The sequence below is a fragment of the Filicampus tigris genome, chromosome 11, assembly GCF_054856515.1.
Source record: "Filicampus tigris isolate MCC_2025a chromosome 11, RoL_Ftig_1.0, whole genome shotgun sequence".
NCBI classification, from domain to species: Eukaryota; Metazoa; Chordata; class Actinopteri; order Syngnathiformes; family Syngnathidae; genus Filicampus; species Filicampus tigris.
The window spans coordinates 18,658,830-18,684,243 of NC_141227.1; the positions used below are offsets into that span (position 1 = coordinate 18,658,830).

The 25,414-nt window shown below is 43.1% G+C and overlaps 2 protein-coding genes across 2 annotated transcripts in view; one reads left to right on the forward strand and one right to left on the reverse strand.

Moving 5' to 3' along the window:
* Positions 1-638: 638 nt before the first annotated feature.
* On the forward strand, positions 639-10,191 carry grem2a (gremlin 2, DAN family BMP antagonist a). Its single transcript, XM_086045279.1, has 2 exons — positions 639-1,077; positions 8,888-10,191. The coding sequence occupies exon 2, from the start codon at positions 8,889-8,891 to the stop codon at positions 9,456-9,458; it is 570 nt and encodes a 189-aa protein (XP_085901405.1). The 5' UTR covers positions 639-1,077; position 8,888; the 3' UTR covers positions 9,459-10,191.
* A 67-nt stretch (positions 10,192-10,258) lies between these two features.
* fmn2a (formin 2a) overlaps positions 10,259-25,414 on the reverse strand; it is a 38,169-nt gene continuing 23,013 nt past the window's right edge. Inside the window, 7 exon segments of the mRNA XM_086045278.1 lie at positions 10,259-11,070; positions 11,165-11,246; positions 12,621-12,770; positions 14,250-14,301; positions 20,326-20,418; positions 24,447-24,567; positions 25,233-25,292. Coding sequence (XP_085901404.1) covers positions 11,044-11,070; positions 11,165-11,246; positions 12,621-12,770; positions 14,250-14,301; positions 20,326-20,418; positions 24,447-24,567; positions 25,233-25,292 — 585 coding nt within the window. The 3' untranslated portion in view covers positions 10,259-11,043.

A 25,414-nucleotide genomic window follows, 5' to 3' on the forward strand; every position in this document is an offset into this window, starting at 1 on the left:
GCTCTATTTTTTTCTACTTTTCCCCATCAATTAATATTTTCCCCATTTTGTTTGCTGCACCCCATTCATTTTCACATTTTCAAGAAATGTTTAATCCTTGTTCACATTATTATTTTGTCTTTTTTGGGCATTTTCTCAGTCATACCATGGAATGTTCTACAGCTGGGGTGCCCAAATCCGGTCCTCGAGACCCCGATGCAGCCTGCTTTAGATGTCTCCCTCCTTCAACATACCTCATTCAAACGATTAGGATTAAGTTATTAGGTTTCTGTAAAGTTTGATGATGAGCTGATCATTTGAATCAGGTGTGTCGGAGGAGGGAGACATCCAAAACAGGCTGGATAGCGGCTCTTGAGACCAGACTTGGGCACCCCTGTTGTCCAGGTTACATTGTTCATTGCACCCCACCACTATTGATTAATAGGTCTCATACAATATCACATTCAAGAACCTTATAATATCATCCAATGACAAAAGTCCATATATGATGCATCTTCTGAACTATAGATACACGACTAAAGCGTGGCTCAAGAAAGATTAGAGGGGGGGAAATGATTGTAATGAAAAGCTGTCATTCTTTATCAAGGGTAGGTACCAAGAATCACATGCACACACAAATAAAAGAAGGAGTGAAGGCTGCTCGAATCAGACAATGACCAGGGCCAATAGGAAAAAAGCCTCCCATTCTTGAGGAGGGAAGGGGCTGGTGGTGATTCAAAGGAAGTCGAAAGGCTTTACAGTCAGTGGAACACTCTCATAGCCTCACGACACACAAACACACACACACCCACACACTGAGAGCCGTGAGATGGTTTCACTGTAAGACCTGGAGCTTTTCTCTCGAACCTTCATCCAGGAAACATCACACAGAGCCAAGAGATAACAATATGAGTGACTACTCATTGTTTTCAAGACTTTGACTCTCAAGGAAGAGCAAGGGGCGGGGAAGCAAGCCTTGGAGATACTTACGGACTTTGTTGTCATGGAAACCGGAGCCTGGCAGCGGACGCAAGGACCGCTGAAGGTGGAATGACCTGCCCAGACTGCATCCTTGACACGTTACTGTCACGCTGAGAGGTATTACTTTACGCACACTTCAGCACTTGAACGCATCACATGCAACTCAAATATTGACTCAAATTAAATTAGAGCTGACATAATAGATAGATGGATCCGTTCATTCGTTGGCAGCTTTGAGTCTGTTAAATTGAGATTTGGTGCAAAAAAATGCTGTTTTCATGGAAAAAATTGGGTCTTGATTCTGAAATGCATTCTGAAATGCAGATATTATCTGCTTCATTTTGTCTTCTAGGAGTCTGAGTTGTGGACCAAATGTTAAAGAGGTAATAATATGAAATCTCACTAGGGCTCACGTGAGTGAGTGAGTGAGTGAGTGAGTGAGTGAGTGAGTGAGTGTGGAGCTATAACACGTGATTAGGCAAAATCCTTTTCTTAAAAGAAATATATATATTTAGACTACAGATGTTATGGATAAACACATTTCCAGATAACAGATTTCTATACTTTTCTTCTGTGAGAGTAAATGAATTAGAGAATCTGAATAAGGATAGAGCAGATATAGGAGAATGGAGTATTTTTCTGTTTGCGTCTGGTGCTGAGGGAGTGGTGTGAATGCCCCCCTTGGGTGGATACTTGGGGCCCCCTCCGGGTTCCCCGTCGGCCCTGTTGACCCCCAAAAAATTGAATCAATATGAAATGAATTAGTCCATTTATTTCAATTCAATTATAATATAGGATGTTTCCAGATTTCTGTATTTTCCCATAAGGCTATAAACATTCTACAAATTACCTTTAGGAGTGAACATCATCACAAATATCCTGAAATGCCGGACCAAAAGTGGGAGGAAACAAAATGGAATTCAATGTTAGGGCTGCTTCCAGTGAGCAGGACATGACTCCTTGTTCCGAAGCAGCATGTAATCGGAGCACCTGTACTTATTGAGTATGTCAATGTGGGCTGTTTGACTCCCACCGGTGCGCCCACCCAGAGTCCAAATCACCAACCTAAAGGTACTCCGGATAAAAGTGTCGTGCAAAATGGCTTTAATTAGTGGCCGCAGATTGCTGGGAATTAGTGTTGCGAGTCCGCAATGACAGTATATCTCCGTGAAATTAAGAGCGGTTAAGGAAAAAAAAAATAGATGTGGAACACACATCATTCGCAGGTTCACGCAGTGTTTTCCCTTATCGTGTTGCTCCATTATGCGTGCGACGAACGCTTATAGAGAGTTTTGCCTTCTGATCCGTCTTACCGCTGCGGTGACTGCACCACCCTGTACAGTCTGCGCCGACGTTAAAAGAGGATTTAGCCTGCGCACTGACACATTATACTTTCTAACGACACACACAACAAGTAATTTTTGCAAACGCTAAAGACTTTCAAACAGCAGTTTGATGGGAGCTTTGACACGTGAGGAAAAGGGAGGCCTCAGCCTTAACTGCAAAGACCCTCTTGAAATTGGCTAGCTCACAGTCACTCAATTTTGGGAAAATTCTGCATCTGTAGCCTGTTTTACTTAGCAACGTGAAATTTGGTAGACTCACCAAAAACTTTCAAGACACAGGAAGTCTGATAATTTGGTTTAAAGTGGACATTTTAAGGTTATTTGGGCCATTTTTTTCAGCCAACGGTCTTTCAAGGACGAACTACTAGCCCTAAACGATTTGTCTTACTCCAGGCGTGTTTATCCTGGACCCCCCAAAAATGGTTTGGTAGCGCCCGATGGAATTTGTTTTTGGAAAATTCAGCCCCTGAAGCTAATTTAAATTATCCACATGAAATTTGGTAGGCAGGTATATCATGGGTAGCAACACAAAAAAAAGTCTCAAGTATCCATAACTGAAAAGTCACAGCAAGTGTGCAATATGGGTTTAAAGTGGAAGTCAACGCAAACATTTTTTTTTTCAACAATATGTTCTATGCAAGCCCACTAGTTGAAACAGGGTATTCTGAAAAATATTGCATTTAGGTTTAGGCGTATTAAGTTTGGGTTAACTTCAGAGGACATTTTAGGGTTGCTTTTGCCAATTCCATTCATCCACAAAAAACATGTTTACTTGCTGCCAAATTTGAAGCACTGGACCGATGGGCAAAGTGAACTTTTTGTTTTGTTTGTTTATGTAACTGCGCTCATTTTATGCCTCAAACTGACTCTTTCACAGTTGCGTAATCGTTTGAAAATTCAGCCCCCAAGGTCTGTTTGACTTGGCCACATAAAATTTGGCGGGCAGGCCCACCATGGGTAGCCCCACAAAAAAAGTCTCAAGAATAGCAGAACAGACACGGGAAGTGTGCCATTATGGTTTAAAGGCTAAATTGGAGCTTTAGTGGGGTCCAACAAAGATGAAGTTTTCCTGGAAAAAGTACGTAGCACTAGGCTAAGTTGTAAACATGTTTTCGTCATCCGGAAGTGGACAGAGTATTGCATTCAAATTTGGTGGTTTGCTACAAAAACAGAAACTAAACTGATACTGCTCCTGACACTCCCATTTACCTCAAAGTCTGTAGACTTGCATCAATTGCCCTCGTAGGCGCATCTCCCAACTTGACCAAGGTTAAAGGTTAGTGATCGCAGGTTCTTCCATCTCAATCTGATCCAAGCGTCCGTTTTCATGCATGAATAGAGCCGCAAAATGTTCCTACAAAGCCAGACGCATTGTCTGAAATATCCAAATGAATCCAGTAGACATTGATTGGTTAATTAGCTTAATCAATGAAATGATTTTGAAATGGAATCAAATTGTGTGGAAGCAGTTTGTGGCTTTTGGATAAAGGCCAATACAAACTAGCTTCAAAAGCGTTAAGTGGCCCCGTCTTGATTGAACACTCGAAACCAAGAAATATCTCTAATTGGCTGTCATTCACTGAGGCGAAGGCATTTTCTTGCGCTCAAGTCGGTACTTTGCAGGGAAAAGCTCAGTATCTGCGAGTCATTATCAAGATGGATCGTGGTGACAAACAGGCTGCCCAAACTGCCTGGAGCAACCTCCTGGCGATGCGAGCGTTTGACACATTGACACAGCGGAGCAAACCCCACCTCCCTCCTGCCCGTTCTCGGACAAAAAAACAAAAACATCCATCCATCCCAACTGTTAATGGTCCAACAGCCGAGTGAAGTTTGGGAAAATCCACCATCCCAAAAACGCAGATAATGACACACTTCCTCTTTGTTTAAGTGAAAGAAGAACATTCATTTCGCTGCATGCATGTGTGGTCACGCGTGGAAGTGTGAGTTAAACGTAGCTCCCCTATAATTAAACACACTTTGCAGCATGTGTTTGGGGCGCTGCGATAATTGAGACATCAGGTTCTGTTTGTTTTAGGTTTCCTTTGCAGACGGGTCGCGACAATGCCGTTTATTACGGCGTCTTTTAAAATATCCTGCCTGGGCTTTGAAAGCAGAGCCATTAGCGCACAGCGACGCTATTTAAAGTGCCGTTGTGGAAAATAAAATGCAGCAAAGCTTAATGGTTGTTCTCTCTCTGGTATTTGGTTCTGGTATTTGTAATTTCATTAGAGGCCTGAATTTTGGAAGCAAGGTCTGCCACACTTCAGTGAAGCATGTCCCCCAAAGTATTTGCGGTTGCGCTGCAGTCACAGAGATGTTTACGTGGGCGATATTAGCCCAAAGCAGACGGAGAGGTCGGCTTCGCTTCGGTTTTTTCGACCACAGTCTCCTTCCGCCGGCGGGACGCTGGAATGATTAGTGCAAGCGTCAGACGGAGTGACAGAGTGGGGAATGTTGGGAGGCGGGGGGAATAAAAAGAAAGTTGTGGGGAGAGACCCCAAACCTCAACATCTCCTCGTCCCCCTTCCTACTGTCTCCATACTCAGACCACTAACCACCCCACCTCAGCAGTCCCCCTCCCTCTGCAAAGCCTCAAATCCCTCAACCCAAGCCTCAGATTGTCCAACCGCACGATTGATGAGGAGAGCTTGTCAGGACTGGCACTATCAGCCCCGGTTTTTAGGCGTGGAGACAGGAAGCTCTGCTGCAGACTCGAGGGGCCATCCGTCATGTCCTGCGTACACGGTCGGTCCCATCATCCCTTCGGCAACTCTGAGGCTTTTGGGGAGCTTGAATTTCAAGGGAGGGGAGCGCTGCTTGAGTGGTTAGCAGTGCTGCACCGCAGCAAGAAGCTTCTGGATTGGAACCTGTGGAGTTTGGATGATGTTTTACATGGTGGAAGATGGAAAAGGGTTAGGACTGCATGATGCAGTAGGTGACGGAGACAAGCTTCACAAGATTTTAGCTGAGCTTAGTATGCTAGCTGCTTATGAAACTATAAATGTACCTGAAAAGTTGTTATAGCTTCCTCAAAAACAGCAGACACCTAAGATCAAAAAGGTAAACATAGTATGCTCAAGGTACAGCTAGGTGGCAGTGACCGGGTCCACCATCACAGTACTCAGTTGTTTCGACCCCTTGAGGGCAACTCCCGTTGCAACTCTGAAGAAAGGATTTTAAAATTTCGGATAAATTTATTTTCGTATAAATTTGTGTAGCCTATAAGTTATCTCACGAGGGGAGATCGTCTGACTTCCTGATCCCATTAGAGACCTAGCGCTGCTGTACCTATTTGACTACAGTTTGTGTACTTTCTATTTGTTATACAGTATTAAATAGTCAAGAGACAAGATGAGTGTATTGCAATTTCATTCTGATGCAAAATCACCTGCAAACATCACAAGAACCGGGGTGTGGGAATTCCTCTGTGGGTACTTTTTCCCTGACGAGGCTGCAGGGCACTCCCCTCGGGACCTCGTCTAGGAACATCGATCACACTCGTAGGCATACATAAAACAATACGATAAAAAACAGCAAGTTCAGTGGTATGGCATGCCCATTCCGCCGTAAACTGAGGACCCAACTCTGAAATGTGTTTTTTGTTTGAACTATGACCATTGTAGTATCAAAGTAAAACGGCGCTAGAACAACGTACTTGTTCCATATGTTAGAAATGAAGCATTCATTATAGAATGATCCTTATGAAAATTCATCTGGCATTGAAGCAAAATGGACAAACGGCTGCCGACAGCGAAGACGAGAACAAGTGTCGCTGAGAAGAGATCGCTTGACGACACGGCTGCCGTGACGTCGGGACCACGAGCAGTACAAAAGGAGTCAAAACCCCGAAGGCGGATTACCGTCAAGTAATTTGTTCCAGGGCAGGGTGAGTCGCAGGTCGCAGAGAGGAAGACTGAGACGTTCGCTGAGCAAAAGAAGACCCTCAATAGAAGCGCACGATGACCTTGAGGTGCTTTGGTTCTTTGTTGGGTCCTTTTCAGGAACATCTGCTCAAAAGATGCTTGAGTGATGGTCAAAAATGTGCTGGCGCAAAACACCGACAGCATGCACGCTGGCAGACGCGGGATCAATTCTCCCTTTATGACGTGAGGACGATACAGAAGACAATCGGAGAGAGGGCAGGTCATTCTCAGAGCAGTCTTAAAACAATAGTATATCAGCAAAGAGAATAAAACGAGGACTGGGTACTGGGGGGGTTCCAGTCCTCCTCCCCTAATGGCATGCAGATGGGCCTGTCCAATGCCGGTTTACATATTTGCAGCATAGTTCATGACTAAAGTAAACAAAGGTCCAATTATTTTACCCGGCGACTAGACCAATAAAATCAACTTCCCCTTCTCGTTATGCATGTGGAAGTGCATCATTTGATTGGAGGGCTTTGTTTATTTTGGGGAGGGTTGGATAACTACGAGCAAAAGCAAATACAGGGAACCCCAGCTATTCGTGGGAGATAGTGATCGAGCCCTGCAGCAAACAGCGGAAAACCACGAGAAATTGACACCTCCCACAAACATTTTTTGAATTGCCTGTATTAACAGTTTAAACTGTACAATGAGCCCAAAACAGTTCAATATCATTACAAATTCATCTTACATTACCCTTTAAATGAATGGCTGACATGATTTGATGAACCGTAAGAAGAAATGCACGGACACGCATGAGACAAAAGACTCGCTGTAACTTTCACTAGCAACCCGGACTAAATTTACAGCAGCTCTTCCCTGACATAAAAAGCACTGAGTAAATAATACTTTGACATACTTAGTTCACACGAGTTTCTGCACTACTGTATTTTTCTGACTATAAGTCGCAATTTTTTTTCATAGTTTGGCTGGCAATGATTTCTACTCAGGTCCGACTTATATACAGTATTAAAATTATAGCTCAGACTCGAAACTGGAATCCCCATTCCCTAATTATGTTCACGACAGAAAACGAGTTCTGGATGGACGAGAAACCTAACTAAGAAAAACTTAAACTAACTGATTTTATGTTGTACGGTGACCTTGAGTGTCATGAAAAGCGCCTATAAATTAATTACTATTATTAACTTTTACTTTTTAGTTTAAAATGGCTTGCCTGTACTAGAATCCCATATCGCACTGGGTCAAAGGTAGAATCCTGGTCGTAGTACATCCTCATTGTGGTAGATGCCGCATGCGAAACTAACGACCTAGCTGGGTCTATTTGTTGCCGTGTGTGTAACAGCAGTATGTGTAAATGTATGTATAAGTGTTCATAGCACGTCAGCAGTGAAGCATGGTGGTCGTAGTGGCACGGCATGGGCAAGTATGGCTGGCAATGGAACTGGTTCCCTTTTATTTATCAAGCAGGATGAATTCTGAAGTATTACAGGCAATCGGATGATCTGCTCACAATCAGCCAAATGCTTACAAACTCACCCGGTGGCTGGAAGCATACTGCCAAAGCAACCTCAGAGTTTTTGAAGACAGAGAAGTGGAATGTTATGCAATGGCCAAGTCAATCATCTGACCTGCACTTGCATTTTACTTGAAGACAAAATTGAAGTGAAAATGCCCCAAGAACAAGCAGGATCTGTCTTCCAGACTTCAGGCTGTAATGACTGCAAAGGACTTGCAAGCAAGTGTTAAAAAGTTTGATTTATGATTGGTAATTTGTACCATTCAGTTTGGTGAATAAAAAAGTGGGAGGAGTATATACAAACAGTTGGAATTCCTACACCGTTCACCTGATTTGGATGTAAATACCCTCAAATTAAAGATGTAATGCCATCCAATCCATTGTGTGGAATTCAAAGGCAGAGAGATGAGAAATGTGCTGATGTCCCAGAATTTATGGACCTGAGTGTACGGTATTGTTAGGGGATATACAGTATGTGGGGGTACACACATAAAAAAAGTGTGTGAGAAAATTTCCAGGACTTGTGTCCCAAAAGATATATTTTAAATCACTGGTCAAAATAATCCTCCTGATGTCCAACGCACTTTCCGAGTCTTCTCTGCCACACCTTTCTGCATGATTCTTCCAGAATCCTCTGCAGCTCTGTCGTCACGGCCATCTTGAAGTCGTCCACATATTAAAACCGTTCACCTTGATGACTCCCTTGAGGGTGGGAAAGAGGAAAAAAATAAATAAATCACACAAAGCTAGGTTGGGTGAGGAGGTGAGGTCTTCTTGTCCAGGAACTGCCAGATGCTCAGGCCATTGTCATGGTGAAGCAGCTGTGAGTTGCACTCACACAACTTGCCTCTTCTCACGCACTGAATGATTCAAACTCCGCAGGACCTTCTCGCTTGAGTTCATATATTAAACTATGTATGTATTTCATATTGTTCGTCTTGGTGGATAATTCATCATAAGTAATGGTCAGGTGAGTTTGTGAATAACGGGGACCACAAATAGGTGGGGGTTCACTGTAGAAGTAATAACAAGCTGATGCTGACATTAATTTCAGCAAAGCCAGAACATAAAGGTGGTTAGCATGAACGTGTGGTATAAATCTTCTCTGATCATGCGATGACAGATGTTTTGCCTTTTGCTCCTAACGCACGCTCATTTGTCTCTGTCCGATCTAGAATGCTGTGGAGAATAACCATCCCAGTCATATTGGCTGGAGTGTTCTGCATCACGGCAGAAAGCAAAAAGTCCCGGCCGCCGGGCTACATCCCGACGCCGTACAAGACCAAAGGGAACCTGTCCTCCGAGCGTCACCAGCGGCTACTGCAGCCCAAGCCCGAGGTGCTCTCGTCCAGTCGCGAGGCCTTGGTGGTGACCGAGCGCCGCTACTTACGCAGGGACTGGTGCAAGACCCAACCCCTGCGCCAGACCATTAGCGAGGACGGCTGCCGGAGCCGCACGGTGGTCAACCGCTTCTGCTACGGCCAGTGCAACTCCTTCTACATCCCCCGACATGTGGGACCCAGCAGCTCGGGGCACGGCCAGAATCGAGGACAAGGACGGAAAGGCCACAATAAGGCCCAGGAGCCGTTTCAATCGTGCTCCTTCTGCAGGCCGCACCGCGTCACACAGCTCACCGTGCAGCTGGATTGCCCCGACCTTCAGCCCCCTTTCCGGCACCGCAAAGTGCAGAGGGTCAAACAGTGTCGCTGCATGTCTGTGGACGTGAGCGGCCACGGAAAGCTGTGAAGACCGTGAGCAAAAACTCACCAATGACGCCAAAAAAAAAAAAGGCCCTCTCTTTGCTTGAAACTTAATGAAACACAGAAGGAGAAGACACTGATTCAATCAAAGACTTGAGGACATGTTAAGAGACTAGTACATGTCGGTCTGGACCTGACATTTTTCTTGGCTGCCAGGGGAAGGAGTCCAAAATCTAAATAATATTCTGGACCCAAACTGTGAAAAGGTGTTTACCTGTAGGAGATGTTGAGAATCCTTCTCCTTGTCTTAAATCCATTCGGTGTGTTAAGTGATGCACAATTGGTTGTCAAGAGGCAAACACGATAAAGAACGTTTGCCTGTTTGGACACACGTATACTACAAAAACAATAACAAAAAAAAAAAATAGTGCTCAACATGTTCTCACAAGAATTAAGGGGGAACTCGGACTGACTACATATATGGTGGAAATGCTACTTTTTCCCCTTTGGTAAAGTCTCAAGTGGTCTACGCGAACATTGACGAGAATGTTCCAATGTCATCAAAAATATAAATAAAAGCTTTTTCCAAGAAATCCCCAAATACACATTTTCTGTCAAGAAAAGCGCATTTGTTTTGCTACGGAATCCTACTAAATTCATGTGAGAACAGGCTGTACTGCTGCATGTGTAATTAAAGTGCAATGCATTATATAATACAATATAAACATGTTATGGATGTGTGCATATGTGAAAAAGTATATTAAATCTATTTCATATAATCTGTTTATTTTTGTTTTGCTTGGCCACTGATGAACAGAAACAGGAAAGACCCACCAAAATGTAAAATTGATGTAAATTATTTTATTCAATAAATATATATGTCTTTTTCACGGTCAAACGGTATTCCATTCAAAACATGTCTTGTGATCCTCTTGCTCCGTTAGTTACATAGGCGGATGATATGAAAATAACAAAATGAGCTGCATAGGAATTAAAACAAAGCGAGCGATTTTAGCTTGATGACATTACATCACGTCCACTTTTGGGGGGGGATGGGGGGCTGAGGTCTTTTGGAGATGAGCGAATAGAGCAAAGGAGGGGCTAAACGTAGCTACCAGAATGTGAACAGATAAAAGTCATGATTTCGCCACTTTTCCTTTCAATACAAAATATTGAATTACAAATGATATATCTCGAAAATCCATGTTGTCCAGCACTCATTTGTCAATTTGTGTGTATGTGATAAGGCACTGTGTCAGGGTGATCCATGTTGAAAAACTGTTTGCTTGTAGAGTGAGATATTGCACTCAGAGAAAAAAAAAATCCTCTGCATATGGCTTTTAAAATCCAACGCACGGTTACAGTGTTGCTACAAATTTGCACTGAGCATTTTCTGGCATCCACGCTCTAATCCCCAAGGCTCGAGTTTGTCTTTTGCAAGCAATAATTCAATAAGTGCTGCCAGAAACGGGCTGAGCATTCCGTGCTCGATACGCTTAAAATGGGCCAACTTGCGATAAACAACAGTATTAAATTGATTTCTAAAAAAAGAGTACTTTGGAGTAAAAATGACTGATGCGTCACATCTGATTGTACTTGCGCAGTAGCCTCGGTGATTACCGTTCTCTGCTTTACATCTTCTGGCCCAGCTTCGCTTTCTGTGGAAGAGAGACATGATACTTTTCCAGGAGACTACTTGAGAAAAAGCAGAGTAGACTAGCAGAACTCAGACAAAGAAAAATAATGACGTACAATTCCAGTTGCGTGTTTGGGTTTGACGTTGTAGGATGCTTTCTCCTTGGCTTGTCTAAAACACTCCTCGGCCATCTTCAGCCTAAAATGCAGGGTACAAAATATAGATATACAAATACAAACACCTCAGAAACATTATCCTTGCAACATACTTTGGAATTTGGTCTATGTAAAAATACATAATGTAGAACAGGGATTTAACTTTCATTTTAATTAGGGATCGACTAATAGAACGATTTGGGCTTTTCTTTAAAAGAAGCGGGCAACAATAACTTGACCCGTCAATGCCAGCACTGTGCGCGTTTGCACAACAATACATGGTGAGGGAAGATTACAATCTTTAATCATGCGACCAGTACCACCACCACACAGCGAAAGCTGCATGATCGCTTGGGGCCAAAGGTCAAAGTGCTAAAGCTTTCACATTGTGTTTGTATTCTTTCCTGCTGTACAAGCTAACCTTTTACTCAAATCCCTCAAACGAGTATCACTATGTGATCTTCATGTGGCATAATGGACCAATTTGCTTTCTGTTGTGATGCATTCTTATCAGTGTATCCATCATAGCACTGGAAGCAAAGTGGATGCTGCGTGTGTTCTTTTCATTACAGGGGTGAGGAATCCGAATGACCACGATAGCATCTACAGAGTGCACGAGATACACTTGATCTTGTTCAAGAGTCGGGAACAATTGTCGAATTCTCATAGGAATAATGACAGTCAAAACGTTCCCAAAATCCTGTTGTTTTGCTGTTGCCTTTAGAAAGATAAGCTCCCTTTCCCTTTCCTTTCATCTTTGGAAATGTAAACTCCCTTTCCAAAGACGAACAAAAACAATTGAATTTGATTTCGTACACTCAAAAAAATTACGCATTCAGCATGAATTTGAGCAGAATGTGTTTGGATAAAGCGATCAAGATATTTTTGTTTTAACGCTGAACTACAAGATGAGAGTAGACTGCGCACAGCCCGTTGTTAGTTTACTATAGAAATAAAGTGATTATATTAGAGTATTTAATTTAGTCTATCTTATGAAAAAAAATGTTTATCATATTAAATCTGAAATATTAGGAGAAAAAGTCATATGCATTCAAGAATAAAGTAAAAAAATAAAATAAAAAATACAAGGCTGGAATTTTGCCAGAATTTGTGTACTGAAAATGTACTTGGACTTATTCAGGATGGTGGTAAGCAAAAGAATCACTGTCTACGTACAGTTCAGTTGTATTTAACTTCCTACCCTAAATAGCATCTATCTGGCTATTTATATAGCTAACAAGCTAGCTAGAAATGTATGTACAGTATTTGTCTTTTAGCTAGCCAACTGAAAAACCTAAGATAGGCTAACTTAGCTACAGTTGACACAGCTCATCTATGCTAACTGGGCTTTATCTGGCTATGTATGTAGCTAGTGAGCTAGCAAACAAGTAGTCTATTCCGGGCCTGTGTAACTCACCTTTCTTTTAGCATCAGCTTGTTCTGCTTCTTCCACTGTTCTTTAAAATCCGTGGAAAACTCATGCCAAAGGCCGAAAACAGTTTTAGGTGACGCCTCCTTTTCTCCCGGTTTAGGTTTGACTGAGAAGGACACGCTCAGCTCCAAGAAGCTGAAGAAAAGAGAACAAAAAAGAAAACATCAACATTCAGACAAAGCTATCACAGCATGAGATAAAACAACAAGTCAGTTAGTGCAAATATTTGGCGGCATCAAGCAAATGTGCGGAATCCAGACGCTTATATTGGAATTTGGTGTTTTTTAGAAACAAACGGTGAATTCAGAGAACAGACACAAATTTGGACTTAAATCAGAACTCGCTGTAGTGTATCACTTAGCTACGGTAACGCAATAGTAAAGCCATCCAACCATCCATCCATCTTCTGTAGTGCCTGTCCTGGAGCCTTTTCTAGCTGACACTGGGCGAGACGCAGGGAACCCCCCCCCCGCCAGTCATTCACAGATGAACAACTATTTGAACCCAGAACCTCCTGACAGTGAGGAAGACATGCTAAACCCCAATCCTGCATTCTGCTCCTTTCTACACTTTTGTGGAAACGTATTAAAACAACAGTATATACCTTGTGCAGTGCCATCTTGGCCATTTTTGAGCCGTCTACGTAATCATTCTGACACATTACGTGCTGTGACACGTAACTGTTAATTTTTGACTAGTTTCCTGGTCTATTTTGCTGTAAAAATGCCATATGGCGTCAAGTATTGCTATAATTTCGACAGCACTCACATCCATTTCAGGTTTTGGAAGTCTAAAGAAACCTTTTCCGCCTTTTCCCCACTGACTATTACAGCCAACAGTGACACAGGCATAACCGCGCATTGACAAATTACGCTTTCTTAGCAGGGTTTGCCCTCAAATACATCCGCTAGCAATACTTTGTGGGAAATTCAGAAAAGCCTAAACCCCTCTGTTAAGATAATCAACATGAACAACCAATAGGATTGATTTGCATGGATATGACAAAGTGTATTACAAGCCGAATTTCTCATTAGGGAGACGAATAGCAAAACGTTGAAACCTTGATGGGCACGTGACACAAGTGGGAGGGCCACGAACCAACGATCCATCAGAATTGCTGGTGCCGCGCGACGATGCATGTCAAGGTGTGGAACGGGGAGGCCGTTTGCAGTGGATCAATACAGTGGACAGGTTGGGCTCTCTTTGTTTGGAGTGTGCTGTAGGAACACATTCCTCGCCAGCCGTAACAGAAACCTGGAGCCAAGGCTGTCTACTCTCGCTCCGCTTAGATAAACAACGCAGACACCGCACGGGAGGGGCCTCCCGTCAACTGAGGCCCCCCGGAACGATGGCCTGCACCTTCCCTATAACCGAGGGGACCAGAAGCCCTAAATATTGACAAAGCGGCAAGATTACGTTCCTCTGTGAATATGGCATTTAAGGCTTTGTTGGATTTATCATCCTGTGTTGCATTTACTTCCAAACTCACAAATCAGGGCTTTGACGCACAAGAGCAGGCCTTATGTAACCTGTGAAATTGAATTAGAGGAATCACCTACCGGAGTGAGGTGAAGGAGCTGCGGGAAAATCACGAAAGAAAGATCAAGGGCTTACGTGTTTTGAGTGTCTGCCAGTTGTTTCTCCTGAGTTTCCAGCTCAGTTTTGGCTGAAAAAGAGAGAAAAGAAAAGATATTTGTGGGAAAATGAGAGCCGTGCAAGGAATGCGTGCAGGGGATGAGATCACTGGCAGGCGGACTTGTATGTGCACGAGCGGTCTCGCCTGCCACCGTCGCTTAAACCAACAGTCGTCTTCGTGGTCGCTGGTGCACCACCGAGCGTCTCGAGCGTGGGCTCGCTTCGCTGTTGCACAACTGACAAATGATTTGCGCCGAGTGCAGCACAAGTGCCCCTTTGTGCAGTTGCCTCCGAATGGAGATGGATAGCTGTCGGTGTGAGAGGGAACGAGAGGATGAGGATATTAAGATTAGCGCATGACAGTATCTATTATCCCGGCAGTCCCCAACCAGCACCAGTTGGAGACGGAAGAATAAATATTTTATTGATCCTTAGAAGGGGCATCAACTGGTGAACGACATCAGGGTCTGAAGTCAGAATGGCCCGGTAGTTCAATGTGAGTGTCTGCGTGTGCAGTGAATTTAGTAAACAGCTGAAAGTACACCGGCTATCCTTGAGGACATTACCGTGCCGTTATTGCTCCATTTTTCTTTTTCACTCCACTCGAGCGGCGGCATATCTGAAACTCGTTCTTAACTCAAAGTTCGAAAGGGGAAAGGCCAAAAGATGAGATCTTACTTAAAAATACAGGTTTAACGCTACAGGTGATTCTCATTCAGCAAGCCAGCTCTGTGCAATACGTGGCAACGAACTCGCATATGAGGAAACGAAAAATAAAAGTCGTTGAATACCAGTTTCTTCCATTTCGAACATATCCGTGAAGCGGAATTTTCTGCATTGACGGCGACCAAAACAAAAATTGAACATTAGTCACATTCCCCAAAATGCGACCGTCTTGTTGAACAGAAACAAGTGCTGGGCTCCCATTAATTACAACAATATTCAGCGGAATGGTAAGGTTAGGTCAGTATTTTTAATCGTGTTTTGGCTCTTTGCTAGTCCATCAAAATATTGCTTTGCGTGAAACTGGTCCCTGGTGCAAGAAAGACTGGGCACTGCTGCACTCGTGGAAATTTCAAGCAGGCTACAGGGTGCTAATCTCAGCGACCATCGGGGTCACTTGGAATGGCAGGGAAGTGTGACAGCCTGGCTCAAAGTAGTTTACCTTATCTCATTCCTGATCGGCAAGCTGCCTGTTTTCAAATAGAATAAGAGCTCCAGCGGATTCGATCCAGCGGTATATTTTCCCCGTTGGTTCATACCGTCAACGGTGCTGCCGTATAATTGTCAAAGAGGGAGCCAGTAGTCTTTGCAGCCCTCTCACGGTCAATAAATGTATGCTAAAGCTGCATTAAACTGTCAATGATTGGTCATGTCCTAAAGTCAAGTCTCCTCATGGGTTCTTTTTGCGAGGCAGACATGACAGCAGATAGAACAGATAATCTTTCCTGGCGCAAATATATGTTCAGCTCTTATCCCGGGAATATCTGGTTGCGATGTGTAATTGAAGCCAGAGCAGCATCTAAAGATCTCGGAGAAACCCGCCGGGACCGATGCAATTCCGTGGCGCTAAATCACCCATCAGCCCACAGTCCCAATCCTGCGGGATGACAGCTCGTCAATATATGACGATAAAACTAACTAATATGAATGGGTCTTGATATCAGGAAGTTGCTTCGTTCCTTTAGAAAAGTAAGTTAGTAGTAACACGCATGAACATTAATGAGAGATAGTAGTCCAATATCACTTGGGTTTTTGATTTAGCGGAACAATACGCTCCAAAGTTTCGTTAAAAATTGGAGGGTTGAAAGGCGACAGTGAAGTGACATTTAAGTGTGTGGCAGATAAGTGGAGCATTGTGCTGACTCCAGACTGAAATTTCCACCAATCCATTTTATATAGTGTGGTTGAGCTGAAACCTATGCCAGCTGATTTATGGATGGTACAACATGGATTGGTCGCCATCAAACTATAAAGCACATATGGATGCAACTGCAAATGTTCTGGCCTGATCTGAGTCAAATGTTGTAGGAGTTTATATGAGAAACCATTTAAATAGAAGACATTACGTATAGTATATGGAAGCTATATACATTTTTACAGTCTTATTGTTAACGTATAAAGCGGTTGAGGCAAAAATAATTGAGTTTTATGTGTGTGTCCCAAGGCTTGTTGCATGAACTGATGAAGCCTGCTGGGAAGAGAAACCACTCTAAGAGAACCAGAACAATCCAGTTGCGATTGATTCAATGCCCTGAGAATTGACTTATAAAGGTACAAATTTAGTTATACTTTATTTACCAATGTGGAAAATACAATTTCATGGATAGGATCGAAATTTCTTCAGATTTCAGATGGAAAACCATCTGGGCAACATGGTGAACTAGTGGTTAGCATGTCTGACTCGAACATCTGTCGCTCAGTTCCAAGGTTTGAATCTTAGCTATGGCTTTCTCTTTTGCAGTTCACATGTTGCCCCCATGCTTACATGCATTTTCTCCAGGTACTCAAAAATAAAAAAAATGGGTTAACTGAAGCCTATAAAGTATCTAAATGTGTGAATGGTTGTCTATACATGCTCTTACGCAACTATATGGATTTAGCCAACTGGGAGGGATTCAACTTTAATGGATAATTAGTTAGGCCTACTCTCCAACTTGTCACTGTCTGATGAAAAACATGCATCTCCGAAATTTGTGATTTGAGTATTAGACAGAAAACAACCAGAACAACTTCCTTTGTGTTCCAGGCCCAAATAAACTGACAAAGCTTGAAGATACGTCCATTTCCATTGGACAGTGATGATAGGACAGTAACAATAATAATTTATCTTAGTAATAATATGGTGAGCCAAACATCAAAAACATCTCACGATTGTTTTCAGAAGAATTGGAGCGAATGGATGCAATCGCATCATCTCGTAATCTGGAGGTCTATCAGAAACAGATTATCCAACAAGGCCCAAAGACTGAGCATCAAAGAGCGGCGAGAGACTTTGTGTAGCGGGCGGCAAAAAATGGAGCGAGACCAAACAACGGATTTCCAACATGTCCGCTTCCACTGTTATTCTGTGGTTAGTTTCATGGTCAGAAAACAAACAAAGGCGGTTAAAAGCTATGGAGCCAGAAACAGTTTAACCCCTGGGCCTTTTGGAGATTAGTGAAATAACAAAAAAATATGACATTTGGCTCTCTTCTTGTTTTGTTTTGAGTCGCGCATCTTACCCCCCAACACCCGCCCCCCCCGCCCCCTTTCTACCGCCACAGTGGCGGAACCCCAAGAATCTCGTCTGGAGCCATGCGAGTGAAACTTCCTCGCTCGCTTGTTGGCTCTCAGAGGAAAACCTTGTCATGTGAATCAAAGCGGGAGCTCCCATATTTCTCTCCACAACCCAGAAAGGAGCGCATGAGAGAAAGGACGGAGGGGAGCGATAGGCCGGGGGGGGGGAACGTAGGGCGCCAGGAGCTTTCATCTGCAGACTTACTTTAAAAAACGGACAGCACACTTTACCGCCGAGCCACATATGCTCCGCGTTAGACTTCCTCATTTGAATACAAAAGCAGTCGGTGCGAAGCCTGTGGCATGTTCCTTCAGAGAGATTGGTCACACTCACTTAAATGTAGCCTGGGTCAAAGCCAACAGAAGGCAAATACATTTATTGTTATGTAAAAACACCCAGCAAACAATGTTGTACAATGTTTAGCTGCCGTTGTGCAACAAAAGCGACACAATAGCTCTTTCCCAATTCTGCAGCATCCCTATTTGAAAGCCGATTGTGTCAGCGTGATGGCTGTCCCGATTAGGAGGATCCTTCAAATGTAGCCTTTGTTTAATAGTTTTGTTGTTCTTGTTGCTGCAGGATCTCAACCACCAGAATACTTAAACACGGCAGCATAAATGTAAGTATTGTTTCGTTGGGCCTTAAACACCTGAAGATGAAAACTGCTCACCTCACCCCCTTAACTCCTAGGCCATCGGCTTTGGGGGGGGGGAAAAGACGTTGAATCGGAGAGCAAAGTGTGATGGAAAATAAAACTAGCATCCATAAAGACAATGTATTTTCAAGCGTGGTAGCAGAACTTCATATTGCCAATTAGTGTGTGTGGCCTAGTGCATGTGGCACACATGGCCAAACCCAATTTTAAAAATGACATCTTGATACTGCGGCAAAATTCTAAAGAACGGACGTACACATTTTGGGAAAATTGGCACTTTAAAAAGTATTTACTTTGGTTGTTTCATTTCACACTTGACTGGTGGGAAGGCATTCCAGATACTCAACTATTTGTGTACAAACAAAGTAATTTTCCATGATATGCCCCCTTTACAATAGTCAACATTAGTGATGCTAACATGTAGCCACCTAGCACTATGATTGAATGCTTTCTAGCCAGGGACGAGAGAAAAACTAGTTCCATTGGAGTCCAATATGTGTCCATCTTGGGTACATTAGTGTAGATTGTACCTTATGGGACAAAAATTGACTCTGCCATACTATACCATTCCTGTCAGTGTCAATTTCATTTGGCGGTTCATTAAACATCTTTTTGTTTTCAAGATAAACCACAGGAGAAATGGATATTAACGTGTGGTTGTTGTCATATTACTGAAGTACCAACTAGATCAAGATATCCATGTTGATCTGGTGATGAACTCTGATGCCTCGGTTCATGTTTTTGGTTCGCTTACACAAAACTTAAACACTCTTAAACTTAAAAATGCAGTTTATTTAATTTGCTGCGATGGTATATAAAGTATAAATCTAGCTCGAAACCCTAACCCTCCAGTAAATGGTTTCAGTTCAGTAGATTCTGGTTGTTTTTGCCCAGTTGACAACACATCTGATGGCGGGATTAGAGTGACATAAGGAGGGTGGAAGAAAAAATATATATATTAAAAAAAAATCTGTTTTCAGTTTTTGGACTTTTCCTCTAATCTGTGATTTCGCCGTGCGATACTGGGCCATTTGAACATTTATTGAAGCAAAACCATGTGAGACCAAAGTGATGGAAAATCACTTTCAGCAAGGTTGTTGACATCTGAAACGTGACACCAAGTCCTACGAGCCGCTTTTTGGAAGACGGATTCTACTGGCTATAATATCCACATTATTAAAATGAAGCTGTACATTAGAAGGGCGAAACAGCATAAATTAAGCTACTTTCATACGAGGTCGTCATCAAGTAATGGAATTGCAAAGCATGGGCAGTTAAAGAGGAAGTGCATATCAATTCATCATCATCATCATCATCATTTGAACAGCCCTTTTTTGCTAAACATCTCATTGCCACGGTTTATTTGATTTAGATCAGCGCACAGATAGATGGAGAAGAGTTCAGCAAGGCGACAGGCTTCTTCTGTTTTCCTGTTTCCAATATTTTGCCACTGAGATCCATCCATCCCGTGTCTATAGTGCTTATCCTCATTACGGTCGTGGGTGAGCTAGAGCCAGCCGACTGGGCGGGAGGCGGGGTACACCCTGGACTGGTTGCGGGTCACATAGAGAGACGGTCGTTCACACTCATGGACAATTTAGAGCAGGGGTGCAAAAATCCGGTCCTCGAGAGCCCCTATCAAATGATCAGCTCATCAACAAGCTTTGCAGAAGCATGACAACAATCCTGATCGTTTGAATCAGGTGTTGCAGGAAAGAGACATCTAAAGCAGGCTGAGGAGGGGCTATTGGGGACTTGGGCACCCCTGATTTAGAGTCTTCCTTAAACCTAAGATGCATGTCTTTGTAACGAGTGCGAGGAAGTCGGGGCACTTATACAAAACACACACAAGTAGAGAGATTAGAGGTTCAAACCCAAAACCACAGAATTGTGAGGCACAAATACTAACCACTATGCTGCCAATGACTGAAATAAGTAAGGTAAATATAAGCATATGCATTTGAAGCAGAATGGAATAAAAGTTTAATTTTAAATAGAAAAAGAATGAAGCTGGACTATGTACTGCATCTAGTGTCCTGCCGGAATTCTGTACATTTGATAAACTTTGTGTCAAACTGTGGATGCATTTCCAAAAATGTGACAAAGTGAGAGTAACCTACCCTGGCTAACAAACGCATCCATCTTGTCCTTGAAGGGTTGCAGGTTGTCTTCTGAGGACAGCCTGCAGACTTTTTCTGTCTCTCTGGAGCATGCTGAAAGAAAAGGATGTGATCACCATGTGAGGATATGCAGCGGTTAGCACATCACCGCAGGTTTCACGCTGGGTTTCTTGCAAGCATAGACGACCCCGAAAGCAGTGCATGCTACAAAATACAAATACTTTGTGACTGTACTTGAGTAGATTTTTCAAATCCCTCTAATTTACTTTGTACTTGAGTAATTATTTTTGAAGACCTTTCGAGGGAATGTAAGGACATTGGAGCTTTAAAAGGACGAGGACGGACAGGGTCGGCGGATGATCATTTTTATGTATAAGGACGGAGGGATGAGAACGGAAGGGTACACAGGTCGCGGACGGAGGATGGACCGGCAAAAAAAACGTATTGTGCCCATCTATGCCTAAATGTTGTGCTTGCTTCTACTTAAAGGGGGGAAATCAACTCAAACACATTTTTTTCAAGAATACGTCCCCAGCAGGCCCACTAGTTGAAATACGGAATTTGATTAATATTGCGTTTGTGGAATATCAGTTAAGCAGTAAAATCCACCCCTTTTTAGCCATCTCAGGGGGCGGCCATTTTGTCACTTCTGTCGACTGACAATGACAACGACCAATCACGGCTGACCTGTTTTCTGAAGCTGAGCCGTGGTCATTACCTGAGCCCTGAGCAGTTGTGATGTCATTTTCAGTCGACAGAAGTGACAAAACGGCCGCCTCCAGAGATGGCTAAAAAGGGGTGGATGAACTCTTATTCCACAAACGCAATATTTATCAGAATGCCTTGTTTCAACTCGTGGGCTTGCATAGAACATATTCTTGAAAAAATATGTTTGGGTTGACTTCCACTTTAAGTACAGAGAGTGAGTACGTTTGTCACTCCTGCCTGTATATTTTCTTGCACTTTTTCCAACACACAATGTTTACAAGGCCAAAGAGGAGCAAAGGACATGTTTGTGTATGAAATTCACAAACCATATGTCGCCTCTCCTAGAGAGACTTAATGACTTCTGCTCGTGTTCTCTGCGCTAACCAAGGTCATTTTAACGCTTATCGGAACACCCCGGCCTCCCATTTGGGAAGCTCGGGTCTGTTGGAGAATTCAGCGGAAGCCAGGTAATGAAGAGCTCCGCAGGTTGAGCAGGTGATGAGGTTTTTATGTGCGGGCAGTTTGTGACAACACCGTCCCGAGGGGGCAACAGACAAGTCCATCCTCCTACCCCCTTATGAGTGATTGAATGTTCACGACTTACAAATTACGACATAAAAAAAAAAAAAAGACATTATTTGGCAAAGAATATGGCACAAGCTGATTGGTTTAGCAGCAAAGGCGCATAAAACATCCCAGAGACCAGAACTTGTTTGGGGAATTGACGACAGAGACAAACTCACACTTTATTATTTGCACCAAAATACATTTGTAACCGCCCGTGGACATGTCAGCACTTGGAAAGTGCCGCTGAATGCTCCGAGAAAGAGAAATACGCCATTTCCCAACAGCCCAATTTGTTAGGTCTTCACTTCCTTGTCAAAGTGCAAGCCAAGCAGCACACTTTCTTCCAGAGATCTTGATCAATCAATACAATTATATTTCCATGTGTTTCATGATGGAACATTTAACCAGATAGAGGTATCTTTTTTTTTTTTTTTGAAGTGGAAATCACCCCAAACACATTTTTTTTTTTTTTTTTCAAGAATATGTTCCCAACAAGTCCACTAGTTAAAACACGGCATTTCTGATAAATATTGCGTTTGTGGAGTAAGAGTTAATCCACCTGTTATTAGCCATCTCAGTGGGCAGCCATTTTGTCATTTGTGTCGACTAAAAATGACATCACAACTGCTCAGGGCTCAGGTAACGACCAACCACGGCTCAGATTCAGAAAACAGGTCAGCCGTGGTTGGTCGTTACCTGAGCCCTGAGCAACTGTGATGTCATTTTCAGTCGACAGAAGTGACAAAATGGCCGCCGCTAGAGATGGCTAAAAACGGGTGGATTAACTCTTATTCCGCAAACGTAATATTTATCAGACCGCCTTGTTTCAAATAGTGGGCTTGCATTGAACATATTCTTGAAAAAAAATATGTTGGGTTGACTTCCCATCTTTAACTAGAAATGGCAAATGCCTCAGACATGAGGAGAACGCTGTTGCCAAAAGTAAAATGAATTTAGAGCCATAGATGATTAAGACATCGCATCATATTGTACAAATCCGCAGATCCATGAAAACGGACCACCGCAGTGAGCAGCACAGCGCTGACGTCGGAACGATCTATCGGACGCTTCTCATCCGACACTTTGAGGCTTTTGATGCTGCAGATTATTGCATCTCAACCGTTCTTTGTCGGAGGTCAATCAAAATCCCGGATTATCCATCCATCCAATTTCTACACAGGTTTTCCAGTGTAGGAAATGAGGAAATTATCGTGAATGAGGCGTCGAATGGGAAATGAACCAACGTCAGCTGCGTGAAAGTCAGCCAAATGCACAACTATACCGCAAATGGCCATGGAGCTTTTCAAATGTTTTTGGTTAGCCCAATGTCTATACGTATTATGCAATGTAGTACATCACTATAGGGTACAACCACAATGTGAATTTGCTCTGATACCCTTGAGATTGTTGGTTTCAGATGAAAATGTGTTTTAGGCTAGGCTCGATATGTGAACCACAAAACCAGCAATCGACCTGTGGCTCCTATATTTTTTTGCTCCAATTTGTTCTTACATGCTCAAGAATTTGGGGTTTCAGATGAAACTCACCATGTAATTTTAGGCTATGTCAGGTATGTGAATAACTATACTAGCAGTGGGCCTGGGACTTGTCTAATATTTTGATTACGGGTATTTGGTTTAGCTCCATGAAAGAAGTATGACTCATCACTATAATGTACAACACCCATGCTACTTTGTTTTGAAATGCTAGACTGTTGGGTTTCGGATGAATAGTACCATGTCAGCTATGTGAAGCACGATACTACTAATGGCCCCATGATGATGTTGTAGTATGATGCAATATAGTCCTAAATCAATAATCACGATACAATCATTCTTACATCCTGGTTGTTAGTGTCAGATAAAAAGTACCAAGCGAAAAATGTCAACCCAAATATTTTTTTTTTCCAAGAATAGGTTCTCAGAAGACCCACTCGTTCAAACACGGAATAATATTGCGTTTGTGGAATAAGAGTTAAGCAGCGAAATCCACCCGTTTTTAGCCATCTCTGGGGGCGGCCATTTTGCGTCTTCTGTCGACTGAAAATCACATGACAACTGCTCAGGTAACGACCAATCACGGCTGACCTGTTTTCTGAAGCTGAGCCGTGATTGGTCATTACCTGAGCCCTGGGCAACTGTGATGTCATTTTCAGTCGACAGAAGTGACAAAATGGCCGCCCCCTGAGACGGCTAAAAACAGGTGGTTTTTACTGCTTAACTCATATTCCACAAAAGCAATATTATGCCACGTTTCAACTAGTGGGCCTTCTGGGAACATATGAAAAAAATGTGTTTGGGTTGATTTCTACTTTAATAATGCAAACATTTTGGATTTTCTATGCGTGTCAGCCATCTTTGCTGAGGATGTTGCAGCAGGACACTATGAACAAAATGATTAAATCTTCCTTTCAAATTTTCAACCAATGTTCGTCAAGAGTTTACGCCGGATGAAAGTAAAAGGAGCCACCTCCATTATGTATGCTGATCTCAATTTCATGAGGAGCTCTGCTGAACCCATGGGGGTCTCCTCCTGAACCATTCACATCTGTTTCTGCTTGTGGTCTCGACAACAACCAGATGTTATCTTGCAGTTGACACACCTCCGCCAATCTGAACGCGGCCGTAGCATGCTCGGCTTTTGAGAAAATTAGTTTCCGTTTCCGCGCGAGAAGTGATGTTAAAGGCCTCATGCATAATTCATGGCTCCACATGTTTCCTCACGCGTTGCCCATAAACAAATAACACCTCAGGGTCAAGTTAAGCAGCTGGGGGAAGAGGCAGGCAGCAAGCGAATGTCCAGGCTGCTCAGAAGCAGGTCGCTGGAGTGCAGTCGGGTGACCTTACCGGTCAGGTCTCTCCGTAGCTTGCGCAGATCCTTTTGAAAGTCCTCGAACTTCATCTGGGAGGCCTGGAAGAGGTCGTGCGGCTCGGGTAGAGGATAGGCGCAGGTCTCTCTGCCAGCGCTCTGGAGAAACACAACACACACATTCATGCGGAGAAACACTCAAGGCTCCTCGACTTGGGGAAGGCCTCGCTTGTATACATTATGATCGCCGAGGCAGATTGATGCAAATGTCTTAAATGGCCCTTGTGTACTTCTGAACAATTCAAACAAGTCTGAGAAGATATGTTTGATTTTGCAACACATTTAGGACCAATTAAGCAGGGCAAACAGGAAAAAAATCATCACGGTCCTCTCCATCACTGTCGCTCCAAGGCCATTATGAGTTCTGCGAGCATATAACGCAGGTTGATTTTGGCATGCGGCACTCGGGGCTGAGTTCATCTCATCTGGCGAAAACTAATTATTTACACCAGCGCCTCGTTAGATGCCGTGCCAGTGAACGGACGGCCAGTTTGAACGAACCCAGGCCGAGGGATGAAGAGTGAAACACAGACAGAAAAATCACGAGTCAGCCAGCGGAGGCGGAGGAGGAGGAGGAGGAGGAGGAGGAGGAGAGAGATTTCAGTTTGCCGTATATACGGAAAAGAAAAATAAATAATTTGATAAAGGATAAGTCATTGTATCCTCTGGCGAGAGAGGAGATGAAAAGAAGGCTCTGGAAGGATTTCTGAGGGAATCAGATCCGAACGGAAAAGTGATTCAAATAAACAGAAATGAAAACATACCTCATCAAAGTGCCTCAGATAGTAAGCAACCACGTAGGACAAAAGACTCTGGGAGTTATCCTGAAAGAAAGGAAAAGACCTAAATAAATAAACCCAAATCCTTTATTTATTAATCTAATCATCTCGGAGCAGGACGTTTCAATTTGTGCGTGGGCACACAAAAATAGAAACAGCAGCCTTAG